Raw genomic sequence first — 14771 nt, forward strand, 5'->3', positions numbered from 1 at the left:
AAAACCCAACTTCATTATCTTAAATTTATTGTATGTGAATCATAAATTTCTAATTTTTGTAATTATAAGTTTTAATTTTTTTTTATAATCTATATTTAAGAATAGAAAAAAATATTTAATGTTTAAAATAATTTTTTTTATAATTTAGAAATATAGTCATACCTTGGATCCCTTAGTCCCCCTTAGTCAAGTACTCCACCATAGGTAAGTGACAATCAAAATAGAACAAAAGAGAAGATATTCATTCATCACCAACTTTTCTATGTTGAACATGATGTACAAAAAATATAGAATTCATCACCAATTCTATTGACCTAGAGTCTACAAAAATATAGTGCACCTAATTTATCCTTTACGATAAGCAAGAAAATGTAACAAAACCTATGGGTTCTGTAAAAGTGAAAAAAATAATAAGGAAAAGTAATTTTGACAATTAAAAAAGAGAGGATATATATCACTTTGTCGTTGAGGCATAATAGAAGGGAAGCATTGTCCATCCATCTACGCCAATTTCCCAAACACGACTTACACGTGCCTCACAACAACACACAAGCCTTTTAAAGTTGACATCGCACACTTCTCTCACGTGCCATGCAGTCCGAAAGGCCTCCGTCACGTGCGTATTGTAAAGCACTCCTTGGACCCGCTGCTGCCCAATCACAGTGGCGCGTCTCAAATATTGCAAAAACAGTTTCGCAAAAACAAAACTTACAAAACCCCCCCACACGCACTCTCTCTATCTTCTCTCTCTCCATGACGTCTACGCACACACCTCCTACACTCTCTCCTCCTCTTCCCAAGCCTCTTTCTCTCTTCTCATTCATTTCGTTCACCAAACACTAACCCTAACCCTAACCCCTTTCACTCTCGTTATTTCTGTCTCTCGAATCTGAACAACCCCAACCTCCTAAAACCCTTGACCCCAAAAAATTTCAATTTCACAGGGCGACCAATGGATTCGCAGCCAAACAACCTCTTTGAAACGGCGTCGCAGCCGGATACGGGTAACGACGCCTACACCTTCCTCGAATTCAACACCCAAGGCGAGGACTTTGACTACCCGGAGTTTCGTGACCCGATTCGGTCACCTGTGGCCTGGCCCACGCCGTCCGATTCTTTATCAGACCCTACAGACCGCGACCGTGGCGGTGGAGGAGTCGGGTCGGACCACCAGTCTGATGCGTCACCGGTTTCAGCTGCCCCGGGCAGCGCCACGAAGGCCAGGGCAGGTGGGTCGGGCAGTAGCGGCGGCAATAATCAGGTGGTTGACGTGCTAGCGGGTGGGATGAGTGTCCTCAACTTTGAGGACACTGGGGATGATGATAACTACGAGTACGGCAAAGGGAATTTCACAGAACATGCGTGCCGGTACTGCGGGGTGTCGAACCCGGCGTGCGTTGTGAGGTGTAACGTGCCTTCATGTCGAAAATGGTTCTGTAATTCGAGGGGGAACACGTCCGGCTCTCATATTGTGAATCACCTGGTAAGGAACTGGGTTCAGAGTATAAATTTCTGCCAGTTTTCATTTTTATTTTGGGTTATTTTCTTGTATATTTTCAGGTATGGGTCTAATGGGAAATTGGGTAAGAACTGGAAATTACGAGTGAGGAGTGAGTCAAAACATGGATGCAATAGTGGGAAGTTTAGTAGTTAGATAATATAGGGAAATAAGTGTTTATTGTTTTCAAGGGGTGAGCTTCTTGTTGCAGTATTAGTTTGGCATTTGGGGTTAAAAACATAGAAGAAAGAGGTGTGACATTCACATGTTGACATAACAAAACTCAGTAAACCAGAAGGTCACCATCAAAATTATACAGCCCTAAAAACAAATCCAAAACACCCCTCCATTATAAACAACTAAAAAAACTATCCTACAGCAGCTCCCCAATCTAGTATGATTACAGAAAGTGAAAGATCTCTAAAAGGTTATATCATACAATCTAATAAAATTTAAAAAGAAATTTCATATGGTACACGTTCTGTTAAGTTGGTCCATTGACCCTTGGGTGCTGTTGAAGATTAATTTGGCTCATGTTGATGTTATGTGAATTTGTAGGGATCGTATTTGTTGCCAATAAAATTCGAAAGTTCTAGTTCCTAACCCACATAATTTTCTATTATAAAGCTCCATTAAAGATAGGGCACTTAAAAAGCTTTTATGAGTCAAATATTCCTCTGATTTGTTTGAGTGGATGGTTTATATTGGATCACTTATATACCAATGGAGTTACCGAGGACATATGTTTAATGCAGTTTTAAGCAACCCGCATATGTATCATATTGTGGTGTTGTACAGTACTACATGGAGTTAGTTGTATGATAATACTTTTCTCATGACATTCATGTGGCTATTATATTGTAAGATTTGAGATGAAGTGTTAAATCATTCTTTTTCATATCCTCTTTCAATTGATCTTAGCAGAAGTTGTGGACCATAACAGTTGGGGAGTCAGTTTCACTCATATCGTTTATTTATTTTTTACTTATTTTTTAATTTATTTTGCTAAGCTTTTCGACTTGGAATTATGAGCTAAAGTTTAGGTCATCGTTTTTATTATGGAGTTTGATTAAATTGAAGGTTTCAATCTCAAGGTGATTAAATATTTTGTATAATCATTATACACTGTCTTCTCTCTAATGTAAGGGATTGTAAGATACCCTTCTTTCCAATAGGTTAGGCATTGTAGTCTGATAACTATTCTTAAGTGGTCTGTCATGTTGGGTTTTGTAGGTTCGAGCAAAACACAAGGAAGTCTGTCTTCATAAAGATAGTCCATTGGGGGAAACGATCCTAGAATGCTACAATTGTGGATGTCGTAATGTATTCCTTCTTGGATTTATTTCAGCCAAGACAGAGAGTGTTGTTGTTCTTCTTTGTAGGGAACCCTGTTTAAGTGTTAATGCATTGAAGGATATGAACTGGGATCTGAGCCAGTGGTGTCCCCTGATTGATGATAGGTGTTTCTTGCAGTGGCTTGTTAAGGTTTGGTGTTTTCTTTCCCTACCAACAGCTTCATGATTATTTTCATTTAACATAATGTATGCTTTTCAGTTTAGAAGATCTAAGATGTTGTGCTTTGCAGGTCCCATCTGAACAGGAGCAGTTAAGGGCGCGCCAGATTAGTGCTCAACAAATAAATAAGGTAGAAGAACTATGGAAGACCAATCCTGACGCTTCCCTAGAAGATCTTGAGAAGCCTGGTGTGGATGATGAACCCCAACCTGTGGTCTTGAAGTATGAAGATGCTTACCAGGTGATTTTATTTATTTATTACTTTTTTTGGACAGACTGTATATGCTTTGAAACTTGAGAATGCTTAAATCGTGTTCATTTTATAACATGAGAAGCCTTTGTAGATTATGCATTTTTTTTTTTTTTTTTATGGATGTCTGCTGGTATGTTGACAGTTTTCTTGTTATTGATGCAGTATCAAAATGTGTTTGCACCACTTATTAAACTTGAAGCTGACTATGATAAAGTATGGGTGCTAACCTCCTCTCTTTTCCTTTTTCTTTTCTATTTATAGAATCTATGATCATTTGGCTAGTGATTAAACAATTGTCCAATGCTTGTGATCTTAATTTTGTTGTAGATGATGAAAGAATCTCAAAGCAAAGACAATGTCACGATTCGGTGGGACATTGGTCTAAACAAGAAGCGTATTGCATATTTTGTTTTTCCAAAGGTATTTTCTTGCAAAATTCCATATAATTTCTTTGTTAGGTTGACCATTTGGTTTTTAGTAGTATTGCACCCTTTTCAGTTCTGTCAGTATGTATCTTTTCTTAACATCTATTTTGTGTTACCCTTTTCAGTTCTGTCAGTATGTATCTTTTTTAAACATTCTTTTTTGTGTTGGGTTGTTGCAGGAAGATAATGAGTTGAGGCTTGTACCTGGTGATGAGCTGCGGCTTCGTTATTCTGGAGATGCAGCTCATCCAGCATGGCAGTCAGTAGGACATGTGGTATGCCTCTTTTCTATAGTTCATAATTTATTTGTGTTTTAGTTTTGTAGCACTTATCATATAGTACTCATTTGCTGTTTCAGATCAAGTTAACTGCGCAAGAGGAGGTCGCACTTGAACTTCGTGCCAGTCAGGTAGTTTGAATAGTGGTGCAGCTAATTTTTCTTATTATTTATTTTGGTGAACTTGGCAGTTATTAATCTTTATTTTACTTTTACTTTATTTAATTTTTGACAACTGGGGCTTTTGTTTTGTTATTTCGGGTGGGGCTTTTTTGTTGCTAGAGTGCCATGGGCCTTGCATTTTGAAATCAATCTCTACCCTTGTAATTTTTTTTTAAATTCCAAGTTTATCCTAGCAGCCGCCCCTTTCCTTCCTCCTGATGTATCGTTCATGGTGTATGCAGGGAGTTCCAGTTGATGTGAACCATGGCTTCAGTGTTGACTTCGTTTGGAAGAGTACAAGTTTTGATCGGATGCAGGGAGCCATGAAGGCTTTTGCAGTGGATGAGACAAGTGTTAGTGGGTAGGTTGGCTGGTGCTTTTGCTTTTTAAGAAAAGTATATGCTAACATGTTCATCATTAGTCTTATCAAAGGACATGTTCATCATGACGGGACTTGATGTTGATTCTGTGTTCATAATTCTTGTATTGCTAAACATTATCTTGAAATGTCAAGCATCAAATGCTTTGATCAGAGGGTATGTTGGTTAGTTCAGGTTCAGTTAATGGCTTTAATATTTCCAGATGATATGCTTTGTGTCCCTAATGAACTGATTTGAATATCTTTGTAGATAGTTGTATATCATATGATACTTTGATTTTGAGTTGGTAATGGAGCGCTATTGAATATGTTTTGATCGAACTTCCCTGTGTAGACTTAGAACAATAACTGCACTTAAAATTTGAATTTAAACCAAGTTCTGTACATAGTGGTGGTTCTGCCTGCTCATATTTCTAAATCAGTATTTTTCTCTAATTAGTTTTAGGTTAGGTCTCGAGGTTACGATATTGTATGTTTGCATCTAACTTTATTGCTCTTTAATACTCTCTTGCAGATATATTTACCATCATTTATTAGGCCATGAAGTAGAGGTCCAAATGGTCCGTAATACATTGCCTCGTCGTTTTGGTGCGCCTGGTCTTCCGGAGCTCAATGCATCTCAAGTATGATATCTTGATTATACACTAAGTTGTTCTGATTTGATTGATATGCTTGTTTAACCAAAGAGTACTTTTCTTTGATTCATGGAAATATGCCACCTATTTTGATTTTTGAGGTGGTCATATTTGTCGGAATCCTTGGTCGAAAGGTTTAGGTTTGGAAAATTTTCCTAAGTTGCATAGTTATTTTGTTTGGTGTTCATTATCAACATTATAGATGTAGGACCTATTAGAATCACACGTCTTATGTTATATCTGAATTGTGGTGTTTCACTAAAATGGTCCTTTGTATGTCCTGGTTTTGCATTCCTCCTCTCAGTCCAATAGGTAGCAATTTGTGTGTGTAGCTTTGTGTATAGAGAAATTTTGGGTCTCATTGACTTTCACTTTTGTGTTGATTATTTTTGAGTCTGAGATCCTCTAGGACTTGTCAATACTATGTTGTTTAGCATGCTTGATACATTGGCAGACTTTACTGTAGGGTTATGTACATTGCTTTTATACATTATTTTTCTCATCATAAATGTCTCCTTCCTAAATATCGCATAATATCAATTTGTAGGACCTTTTCAGGAATCTTTGTTGTACCTTGGTCTTTTCAAAAGTGTCTTACATATCTTTATTGATAGGTTTTTGCTGTGAAGAGTGTCCTCCAGAAGCCTATAAGTTTGATTCAGGGTCCACCTGGCACAGGAAAAACTGTTACTTCTGCAGCAATTGTGTATCACATGGCTAAACAAGGCCAGGGACAGGTAAATTCCCTAACATCCTTCATTTCCTCTCTTTCTCACCCACACACAAATACATACTCATCTCTCTCTCTGTTTTTTTTCCCTCATAATTTCTTCTTCTAGGTTTTGGTTTGTGCTCCTAGTAATGTGGCTGTAGACCAACTAGCTGAGAAGATAAGTGCAACTGGGTTGAAGGTAGAGGACCATTTCTTTGCCTGCTAATATACCAACTCTATCCCCTTTGTTTTTGTGGCTCTTCTTGTATTGAATATTTAATTATTGTTTCTGGTTGTGTACTTATGTAGACATATAATTGGATTCTTTTCTCTGATAATTTGTTGGATTAGAGAGCTTCTGTGTCTTTATTTTTCTTGTTTACCTTGGTTAGATGTTGGTTTGGTTGCTGGGTTGTACAGTTGTTTCTTTTCTTTTTAGAATCCTAGATGGCTCTTTTAGGTGTCTTTGGCACTCTATAATGGATCCCGTGTCCACTGTTTATGCCATGGTTGCTTTCATATTTTAATAAAATCTGTGTCAAAAGATTACCAGTCACAGGAAATCTGAAAATGAGTGCCTAAACTCCCTTTCCTGCATCAAATATTGCACCATATGATTTATAATATTATATCTTTATGATTGAAATGTGTTTTATGAATTTTCTATTTTTTTTTTCTTTCCCTTGGCTTTAAGGTTGTTAGACTTTGTGCGAAATCAAGGGAAGCTGTAAGTTCTCCTGTCGAGCATTTAACCCTCCACTACCAGGTTTGTTTTGACTTGTTGGCTTCATAATAATTTGTCACATTTTGTTTTTTTCTTTATGTTTGTTTCTTTAACAAGATGCTTACTGACTGATAATTGCAGGTTCGTCATCTTGACACGTCAGAAAAGAGTGAACTTCACAAGTTACAACAATTGAAGGATGAGCAAGGTCTCTCTCTCTCTCTCTCTCTCTCTCTCTCTCTCTCTCTCTCTCTCTCCCCCCTGTCCCCAATTGCTCCGGCTTTTTAAATGCCTTTTTGTGTGTTATTTGTTAGTCCAAGCATGACTTAGAAGGATATGTGTATTATGTTACATAACTACCCTTGCGTGTAGGTAAAAATGAATTTGATTTTATCGATTGACATCTTTTATTATTTTTGCTATGATTATCACATTGAATCAATTTACTGCATGAAACTATCCGTTTGTTGCCTTGAAACGCTGGTCTTGATTGTTCTGTATTTGTCCCGGTATTACTTGCAATTAGTTTTTAAGTAAATGTGTTATAGTTCTATGAACTTATATGTATGTTTATTCAACTTGATGCTAATTACTTCCTTGAAATTTTTACAGGAGAATTGTCTAGTAGTGATGAGAAGAAATATAAGGCACTGAAGCGGGCAACCGAGAGGGAGATTTCTCAGAGCGCTGATGTCATTTGTTGCACATGTGTTGGCGCTGGAGATCCTCGATTGGCAAATTTTAGGTTCCGTCAGGTTGAAATACGTCTTACATAGACAGTTCGTTACTATTAGTCACAATTAAAATAAGCTTACACAATTCTATCCTTTGCTTTTAGGTACTGATTGATGAGTCTACTCAGGCAACAGAACCTGAATGCCTTATTCCTTTGGTTCTTGGGGCAAAGCAGGTACTTTGAGATAATATTTTTTACACAGTAATGAGTTTTAATTGAGAGCTTGATTTGTTAACAATTTGGTGCATGGTCGGCAATCTTATGAGAATTTCCATATTAGGTTGTTCTTGTTGGTGATCACTGCCAGCTTGGTCCAGTCATTATGTGCAAGAAAGCAGCTCGTGCTGGGCTTGCCCAGTCTCTTTTTGAACGCCTCGTTTTACTTGGTGTGAAACCAATTAGATTGCAGGTTTGTCACCTTTTTATTCCAGCCTCGATACCCGTGTAGCTCTGTATAGTACCAGTGATAGTCTACATGTACTTGGCTTTTTATTTTATGAGCATCTGTTGGTTGGTCATGCATGAAACTTGAGTTCTTTATAACCATTCAGCAATCGGAGAAGATATTACTCATTTCTCTTAACATCACAACACTGAACATTGAATTTAGTATTAGGTTAAGTTGACAAAGTTGCACATATTTTCTCGGTATTGGAAAGATTATTGTGGTTCTGTAGTTGCCCTTGACTCATATTCTTCAAGGTTTTTTAAGCTTAGTTACCAGTATTTTTCTTATTATTTTTTTTTGTTTCCACATTATTTTCATTACTTCTGTAAGCAAATCACAGACTCTTTCTCTCATCCTGTACATTAGACTGGCGCTCTCCTTTTAAATTTTATCACATATAAAAATTATATTTAAAAAGAAAAATTCCTACCAATCTTGCATTTGAGTCAAAAGCAAAGTTACATAGCTCAACTATGTGTGTACTGCTAAGATGGTGTAAAATCAGTCTTCCAAAAAGAATAATTTTTAAATTATAATAATATATTTTCCCGTTGTCTGCTTTATGAAATTTCTTGTATTTCACCCTGCAGTGAAATTGTTAGTGCATGTATGACTGTGGGAGGACTGATATGTTAAGTTTTGTGATTTCAAATTTTAGGTTCAATACAGAATGCATCCAGCCTTGTCAGAGTTTCCATCTAACAGCTTCTATGAGGGCACACTTCAAAATGGAGTGACCATCAATGAAAGGCAATCATCAGGCATTGATTTTCCTTGGCCAGTTCCCAATCGTCCCATGTTCTTTTATGTACAGGTACAGTATATTGAAACATTAGAAAAATTGTGATAGCAAAGTTAAGTTTTGTTTTTGGCTGCTTTTTTTTCTTCAACTCTTTAAAATTTTAAATTTATCTGGTGACTTGTTTTGGACTCATACACGTGTGTTATAGATGGGGCAAGAGGAGATAAGTGCTAGTGGAACATCCTATCTGAACAGAACTGAGGCTGCTAACGTTGAAAAGATTGTCACAACATTCTTGAGGAGTGGTGTAGTCCCTAGTCAGGTGAATCTATAATAGTCCTTTTGATTATAGCATTTATATCTGGAGTCCATGTTGTTTCAGTCTAATAATGTCAGCATTTCACAGATTGGGGTGATAACACCATATGAGGGACAACGAGCTTATATTGTGAACTATATGTCCAGAAATGGTGCTCTCAGACAGCAACTTTATAAGGAAATTGAGGTAATCTATCTGACTCATCATATGTAGAATTCTGTTGCTGTTATCCGTGTTTTGTCGATGTTGTTTCCTTGTTTATTGTCACAGGTTGCAAGTGTGGATTCATTTCAAGGAAGAGAAAAAGATTATATCATCCTTTCATGTGTTAGGAGTAATGAGCATCAGGTGAGTTCATGAAATCACTTAATGTGGAAAGTATTAATTATGAAATCAGCAGAAAGTAAAGTCATTATACACTTTTTCTCAACTCCGTGGCATGTAATTATTGTATAGCACGATTAAACAGAATGCTAGAGACGTTAATATTAAAGATGTTGTTTCTCTGTTCATGTTTTGTGGGACAATAGTTCTTTTCAGATTATTATTATTATTAATTTTATACAAAACAAAGATTTCCAGATTTTGGTTCTGAGATAATTTGTAATAGCTTTTTCTCATTTGAAAAAGAAAAAAGAGAAAACATTGTGATAGCTTTTTGGTTCCTAGCTAATACACCCCTCTTTCAGGGTATCGGATTCCTTAATGATCCTCGCCGTCTCAATGTTGCTCTAACACGTGCTCGATATGGTATTGTCATTCTTGGAAACCCTAAAGTTCTAAGTAAGCAGCCACTGTGGAATAGCCTACTGACACACTACAAGGTATTTCCTGATCTCTGTAATTATGTTATTTGTGGTTTGTGTTATCCTGTTTCTTTGTTTTTTTTCCACTGCCAGTTAATAGAATAAGAGTAAAAGGTTACTCTTCTTTTTTGAGTAAAAGCCTTTTCTGTTCTCATCTTCTCCAGAGTCTTTTTAGGTTGACCTCTGGTTCAATGTATTTGTGTTCTTTCAACTTTTCTTGGTTAAGTTCTGTTTCCTGTATAAAAAATAAAATAAATAAAAAAGGGAACAAGGAATAAGATTGAGGAACAGAATATGTTTTCCACAAGCCAGAACTCGGCTTTGGAATGTTGATGGCAGGTGACTAACACTCGTGCAGCTCTGGGGAGCATATTTATTAATGATATTTTGCAAATTTTGTTTAGGCTTTCCTTTTATTGTTGATTCTCCCTTTGTGGCGTTGTCATTATGGCTCATCAAAATGATTGTGTTGTATGGGTTGATGATCACAGCATTGCATAGTATTTATGACATTTTATACATCAATAGGAACACGAGTGCTTGGTTGAGGGGCCTCTAAATAACCTGAAGCAGAGTATGGTTCAATTTCCAAAGCCCAAAAAGGTACGTCATTTAGCGAGAGCAGGCACACATTATTTTTACGGATATTTTTTGTTCTGTACATACATATGTTCAATTTGTGGTGGAGTTGGATCTTAATTATGAAATCACTAATTGATGTGGAATCATGTTACACCTGCACTAATGTTGACACAGATCTATAATGACCGGCGGCTATTCTTTGGTGGTGGTCCTGGAGTTATCCCAAATGATAGTTATGGGTCTATTGCCTCATCTGGCCAAAGTGCGGACAGAAGAAGTACTCGTGGTAGGGGTATGTTAATGCCAGTATCTTTCCCTTTTTCCTTCTTTCTCCCGGAATTCCAGGAATTGATACTTTTCATACTTTTGCTGTTCCACTATACATGATTGATGTAGTAGAGATGAAAGAGAGAAGAAAATTGAACAAGAAATTGAAGACAACTTTCAACTTAGTTCTTATATTATGGATATGTTTAGTATAAAAACTTGGGGTTAGTTTGATATGGTAGGAACTTCTACAGCACGTCCTTGGACAATATTCAAAGGCTCTAGGATGAGTAGCAGGAGCAATTTTTAATTAATTATGAGCCCAAAAGACGGGTTCACTAAGTTGTTGCTTGTTTCATGTGTATGAAGAATTGTTAAAATAATTAAATCCCACGATGAGAATAAAATAAATAATTAGCCTTTAAATTCAAATTATAGTAAATAAGTAAATAAAATAAACCCATTTGATAAACATCTCCTATCCCTAAAATAACTTCTTTTTTTCTTGCATCTTTAATTTATCATTTATGCCAAATGCAGGTTCTTACTTACCTCCTGGCCCACCCAATGGTGCACATAAGCCTGGGGTACATCCTGCTGGATATCCAATGCCTCGGGCACCTCTTTCACCATTTCATGGTGGTCCCCTTTCTCAACCATATGCTATTCCAACTCGTGGAGCCGTGCATGGACCAGTTGGAGCTGTTCCTCATGTCCCTCAACCTGGAAGTCGAGGTTTTGGGGCTGGGCGTGGAAATGCAGGTGCTCCAATTGGCAGTCACCTCCCTCACCAACAAGGCACACAGCAGAACGTTGGAAATCTGGGGTCTACATTCAACTTTCCTGCCCTTGAAAATCCAAATAGCCAGCCATCTGTGGGTGGCCCATTATCTCAACCTGGATTTGTCAATAATGTTCGTATTGTTCTTTCTTTTTTCTATGTATCCATTTCTCCCCAATTCTTGTACTTTCATCTACTGGATGCATGTATTCTTATCCTTATTGTATGCAACAGATGCCACAAGGGCCAAGCCAAACATTTCGTGATGGATTTTCCATGGCGGGCATGTCTCAGGTTTTTCTCGTGCTAAACATATAAATCTTTTGATTAAGTTGTGACTTTGATATTGACTTCTTAATTTCATCTTTCATCGTCTGTTACCAGGAATTCTTGGGTGATGACTTTAAAAGTCAGGGATCACATGTTCCTTATAATGTTGCTGACTTCTCCACTCAGGTATGAAGTTGGGGTGCTTTTTTCTTTTTTGTGGTTTTATTGTATGCTGGGCCATATATTATTTGTATGCCAACAGGGTGTCTTGATTTTGGAAACTTCAGGATTCAGTTGTTTACTATCATGGTTTGGTTTAGGTATCTTTTCGACTTATTTTAAACATCTTTCCTTAAGACTGTTAGGTTGTCCGTCAAGTGGTTTGTTGAAGAATGTTAGACTGTTTTTTTATTAAAGACTTATTTTGTTTTCATTTTCTATGAATTGTTTTTACTTGGAACAAGTTCCACCATCGTGACAAAAAACATAACAGAAAGGTTATTTCACTTGATGAGATTATCTATAGAAACGGAACTTCCCTTACCCCGTTTGTATCAACACTTCTTTCTTTCCAAAATGTGCCCAGCCTCTACATTAACAACCCTTATTATATAGTTTCACGTTTAATAGAGTTAAAAGGGGGAAAACAGGACATACTGTTGCACGTTTTTAATTAAACCTCTACTTGCAATTACAGGACTAGCCGTGTCTTGAAAAAACTATAACTGAATTACAGGAAAGCGATCTTAATGCATGAGTCGTCAGAAGCGTAGTTTTCACTTGTATTGCTTTTTATATTGACGTAATGCTAGCTTGCTCTGCAGGCTTCTCAAAGTGGATATGCTGTTGATTACGTTACTCAAGGTGCACAAGGTGGGTTTCCAGGGAACTTTATGAACCAGAATTCTCAAGCCGGATATTCTCGATTTGGTACAGGGAATGACTTCATGTCTCAGGTTTGCTAGTTTCCATGATTTTGTGTCTTTAATTTTTTTATCATCCTTTAGGCAATTCTGAACTACTTTTCTTACAGGACTACATGCCTCACGGATCACAAGGTCTATTTACTCAAGTGGGCTTTAATGACCCATCTCAGGATGATGCATCACAGAACCACTATGGTGTGGCCAATGCCAATCAACTTCAGTCTCAGGTTTCTTCTTCATTTTGTTTGATTGAGAATTATCACTCCAAAATAAACAAAATGGCATGTACAAACATTTGTCTACTCTGCAGTTAGCAAGCCCTTTTACTTTTTTCTTTGACTGAGTTTGGTGGGTTGGGTATATGGTCAAATGTTTACTGCATGCTTCCTCTGTTTCATTTTCAAGTCATATCTTGGCTTAGTGGTGGTTGTCCTCGCCATATAGTTGACAAGTTGGTCAACGTATTTGCAGGGATTTATGAATTCTCTGTACTCTCAGCCTTTTGCCCATTACAACACACAGCCAATGAACTTGCAGGCCCCACAACAGCAGCAGCAGCAGCAGCCACCTCAGCAGGGTCAGAGCTCCCAAAATCAGAAAATCCACTACAATGGTTAAGAGACAGTAGGGAATAATGGCTGTGATGGGTTATAGTCTTTGCATTCAGCGACTCGGTTTGTGCTCTCTTGTGTGCCCAAAGATATCTACCCTAAGTGCAGAAGATTTGCCGGTTGAGATCAGTGTGGTTATCCCCATAACCCGTAATTGATGTTCTGGATATTGGAATAATATCATAGAGTGGGCAAATGAACATGCATGGGGTCTGAGCAAACAAGAGCGGCACATCCAGGGCTGAGAAAGAAAAGGATAACCCCGAGTACCTGATTGGAGTTTTGTATTGTTCTGAAGAAAGGTAAAAAATGTTCAGTGAAATGAGAGCATTACATGGCATGGTTTTTGGCGAAAGGGTTGGGACAATGATGAAAGAGGCGGGGCGCTATATATGTGACTGACAGGGAAAATGACCCATTATTCATACAGAAGCAGTTTACCACAATTTTTGTACAGCGTGCTGGGGAAAGTCGCCTAACCCTTTCAGCTCCTGACATGTAATTATACTCTACATTATTATTGAAATAGACGATGATGAAATCTTAAGCAAGTGTTATTCAGTGCTTGTACTGATTGCAGAAAGAACCCTGGTGGTATATAAAAGTGTGATATTGGTTTTCTTGTGTAATTGGCTTTATTTAAATGCTGTAGTGGTTTATATATTTGGCATGCTATGCTTGAGGTTTTTCTCCAATATCTTTTCCTTTATTTATTTACCCTTATTCTTTTGTAAGAGCAATTTACCATTCAAGGTTAAAATAGAATGGGAGCCTTGATCAATGAGGACGAGCAATTGTGGATTAAAATTTGATGGGTATGGTAGTAGATTTTAGATGTCAAATATTTTGTTGTCCCAAGATTCTCTCTTGTTGAACGTGAAAAAAAGCCAAATTACAATTTTGGTCCTTGTATTTCATTTTAAGTTTAGAAAATAGATGAAATCGACTGTGTTTTGGGCTGATTGCGAATGTTTTGGAGAGACAAAGGTCTCTCTTTGCATGTTTAATTGCATATTGCTGCATTGGATTTCATCAATTAATTTGACGAAGTTTTGGACTCGAACTTAATTTCGAGTGACCTTTTCTTCCATCCTTTCCTGACCCATTCTTTGTTGTAGTTTTTAGAAAGTGTGGGATTGAGGGTGACCTTTTCTAGTGGGCCGTTATTGGACTTGTCCAATCCTTTTTAGCAACCATGTGGATGAGGGAGTCATTCTATAGTGACGGCCTTAGGGGAATCAAACACATGTCTTTGGGTAATTGCTTTTAACTATTTGGAGGTTATTTGTTGACAATTGAATAAATTGTAGCCATGGTCCGAGGACTAAGATTAAATTTTGCTTTTCATTCCTCATATTACTAAATTGTTACGATGGTACTTTAATTATTCCTCCACTTTTAGAAATCATTCTTTCCGTCAGCTTAGTCTTTTTTGTTAAAAATGATGACATGACATGGACAAGTCTTACTTGGTATGGACAAAAATGTCTTTTCACACATTTAAAAATTAAATCTCCCCTCTCTGTATCTCTCTCTCCCCCAATTTCTTCCCCCCCCCCCCACCCCCCCAAAATATTGTTTTGTTGAGTAAAGCCGAGGAGTGCCCCGCGGATTTTAGAGTAGTAGGGGGAAGCTGCCTGACGCCTCCCCCCCCCCGTGGGTTATAAGGGAGATAACATGTGAGAGGTGGAGGCAGTCGAGAA

The 14771-nt window shown here is 37.5% G+C and overlaps 1 protein-coding gene across 2 annotated transcripts; it reads left to right on the forward strand.

Moving 5' to 3' along the window:
• Positions 718-13756, forward strand: LOC18777232 (regulator of nonsense transcripts 1 homolog). 2 transcript variants are annotated; one of them, XM_007210366.2, is made up of 29 exons: positions 718-1483; positions 2732-2983; positions 3084-3254; positions 3429-3479; positions 3594-3686; positions 3871-3966; positions 4050-4100; positions 4373-4491; positions 5024-5132; positions 5759-5881; positions 5984-6055; positions 6551-6622; positions 6722-6788; positions 7193-7335; positions 7419-7490; positions 7597-7725; positions 8423-8578; positions 8715-8828; positions 8913-9011; positions 9096-9173; positions 9515-9649; positions 10160-10234; positions 10388-10505; positions 11021-11394; positions 11496-11555; positions 11646-11717; positions 12356-12487; positions 12565-12684; positions 12929-13756. In XM_007210366.2, exons 1-29 carry the CDS (start codon positions 953-955, stop codon positions 13073-13075), a joined length of 3831 nt encoding a protein of 1276 aa, XP_007210428.1. In that variant the 5' UTR covers positions 718-952; the 3' UTR covers positions 13076-13756. The 2 variants fall into 2 exon arrangements, with proteins under 2 accessions (XP_007210428.1, XP_020419251.1); XM_020563662.1 differs by having other exon boundaries at positions 10388-10499.

This window comes from Prunus persica, chromosome G5 (genome assembly GCF_000346465.2).
Source record: "Prunus persica cultivar Lovell chromosome G5, Prunus_persica_NCBIv2, whole genome shotgun sequence".
In the NCBI taxonomy this organism is placed as follows: Eukaryota; Viridiplantae; Streptophyta; class Magnoliopsida; order Rosales; family Rosaceae; genus Prunus; species Prunus persica.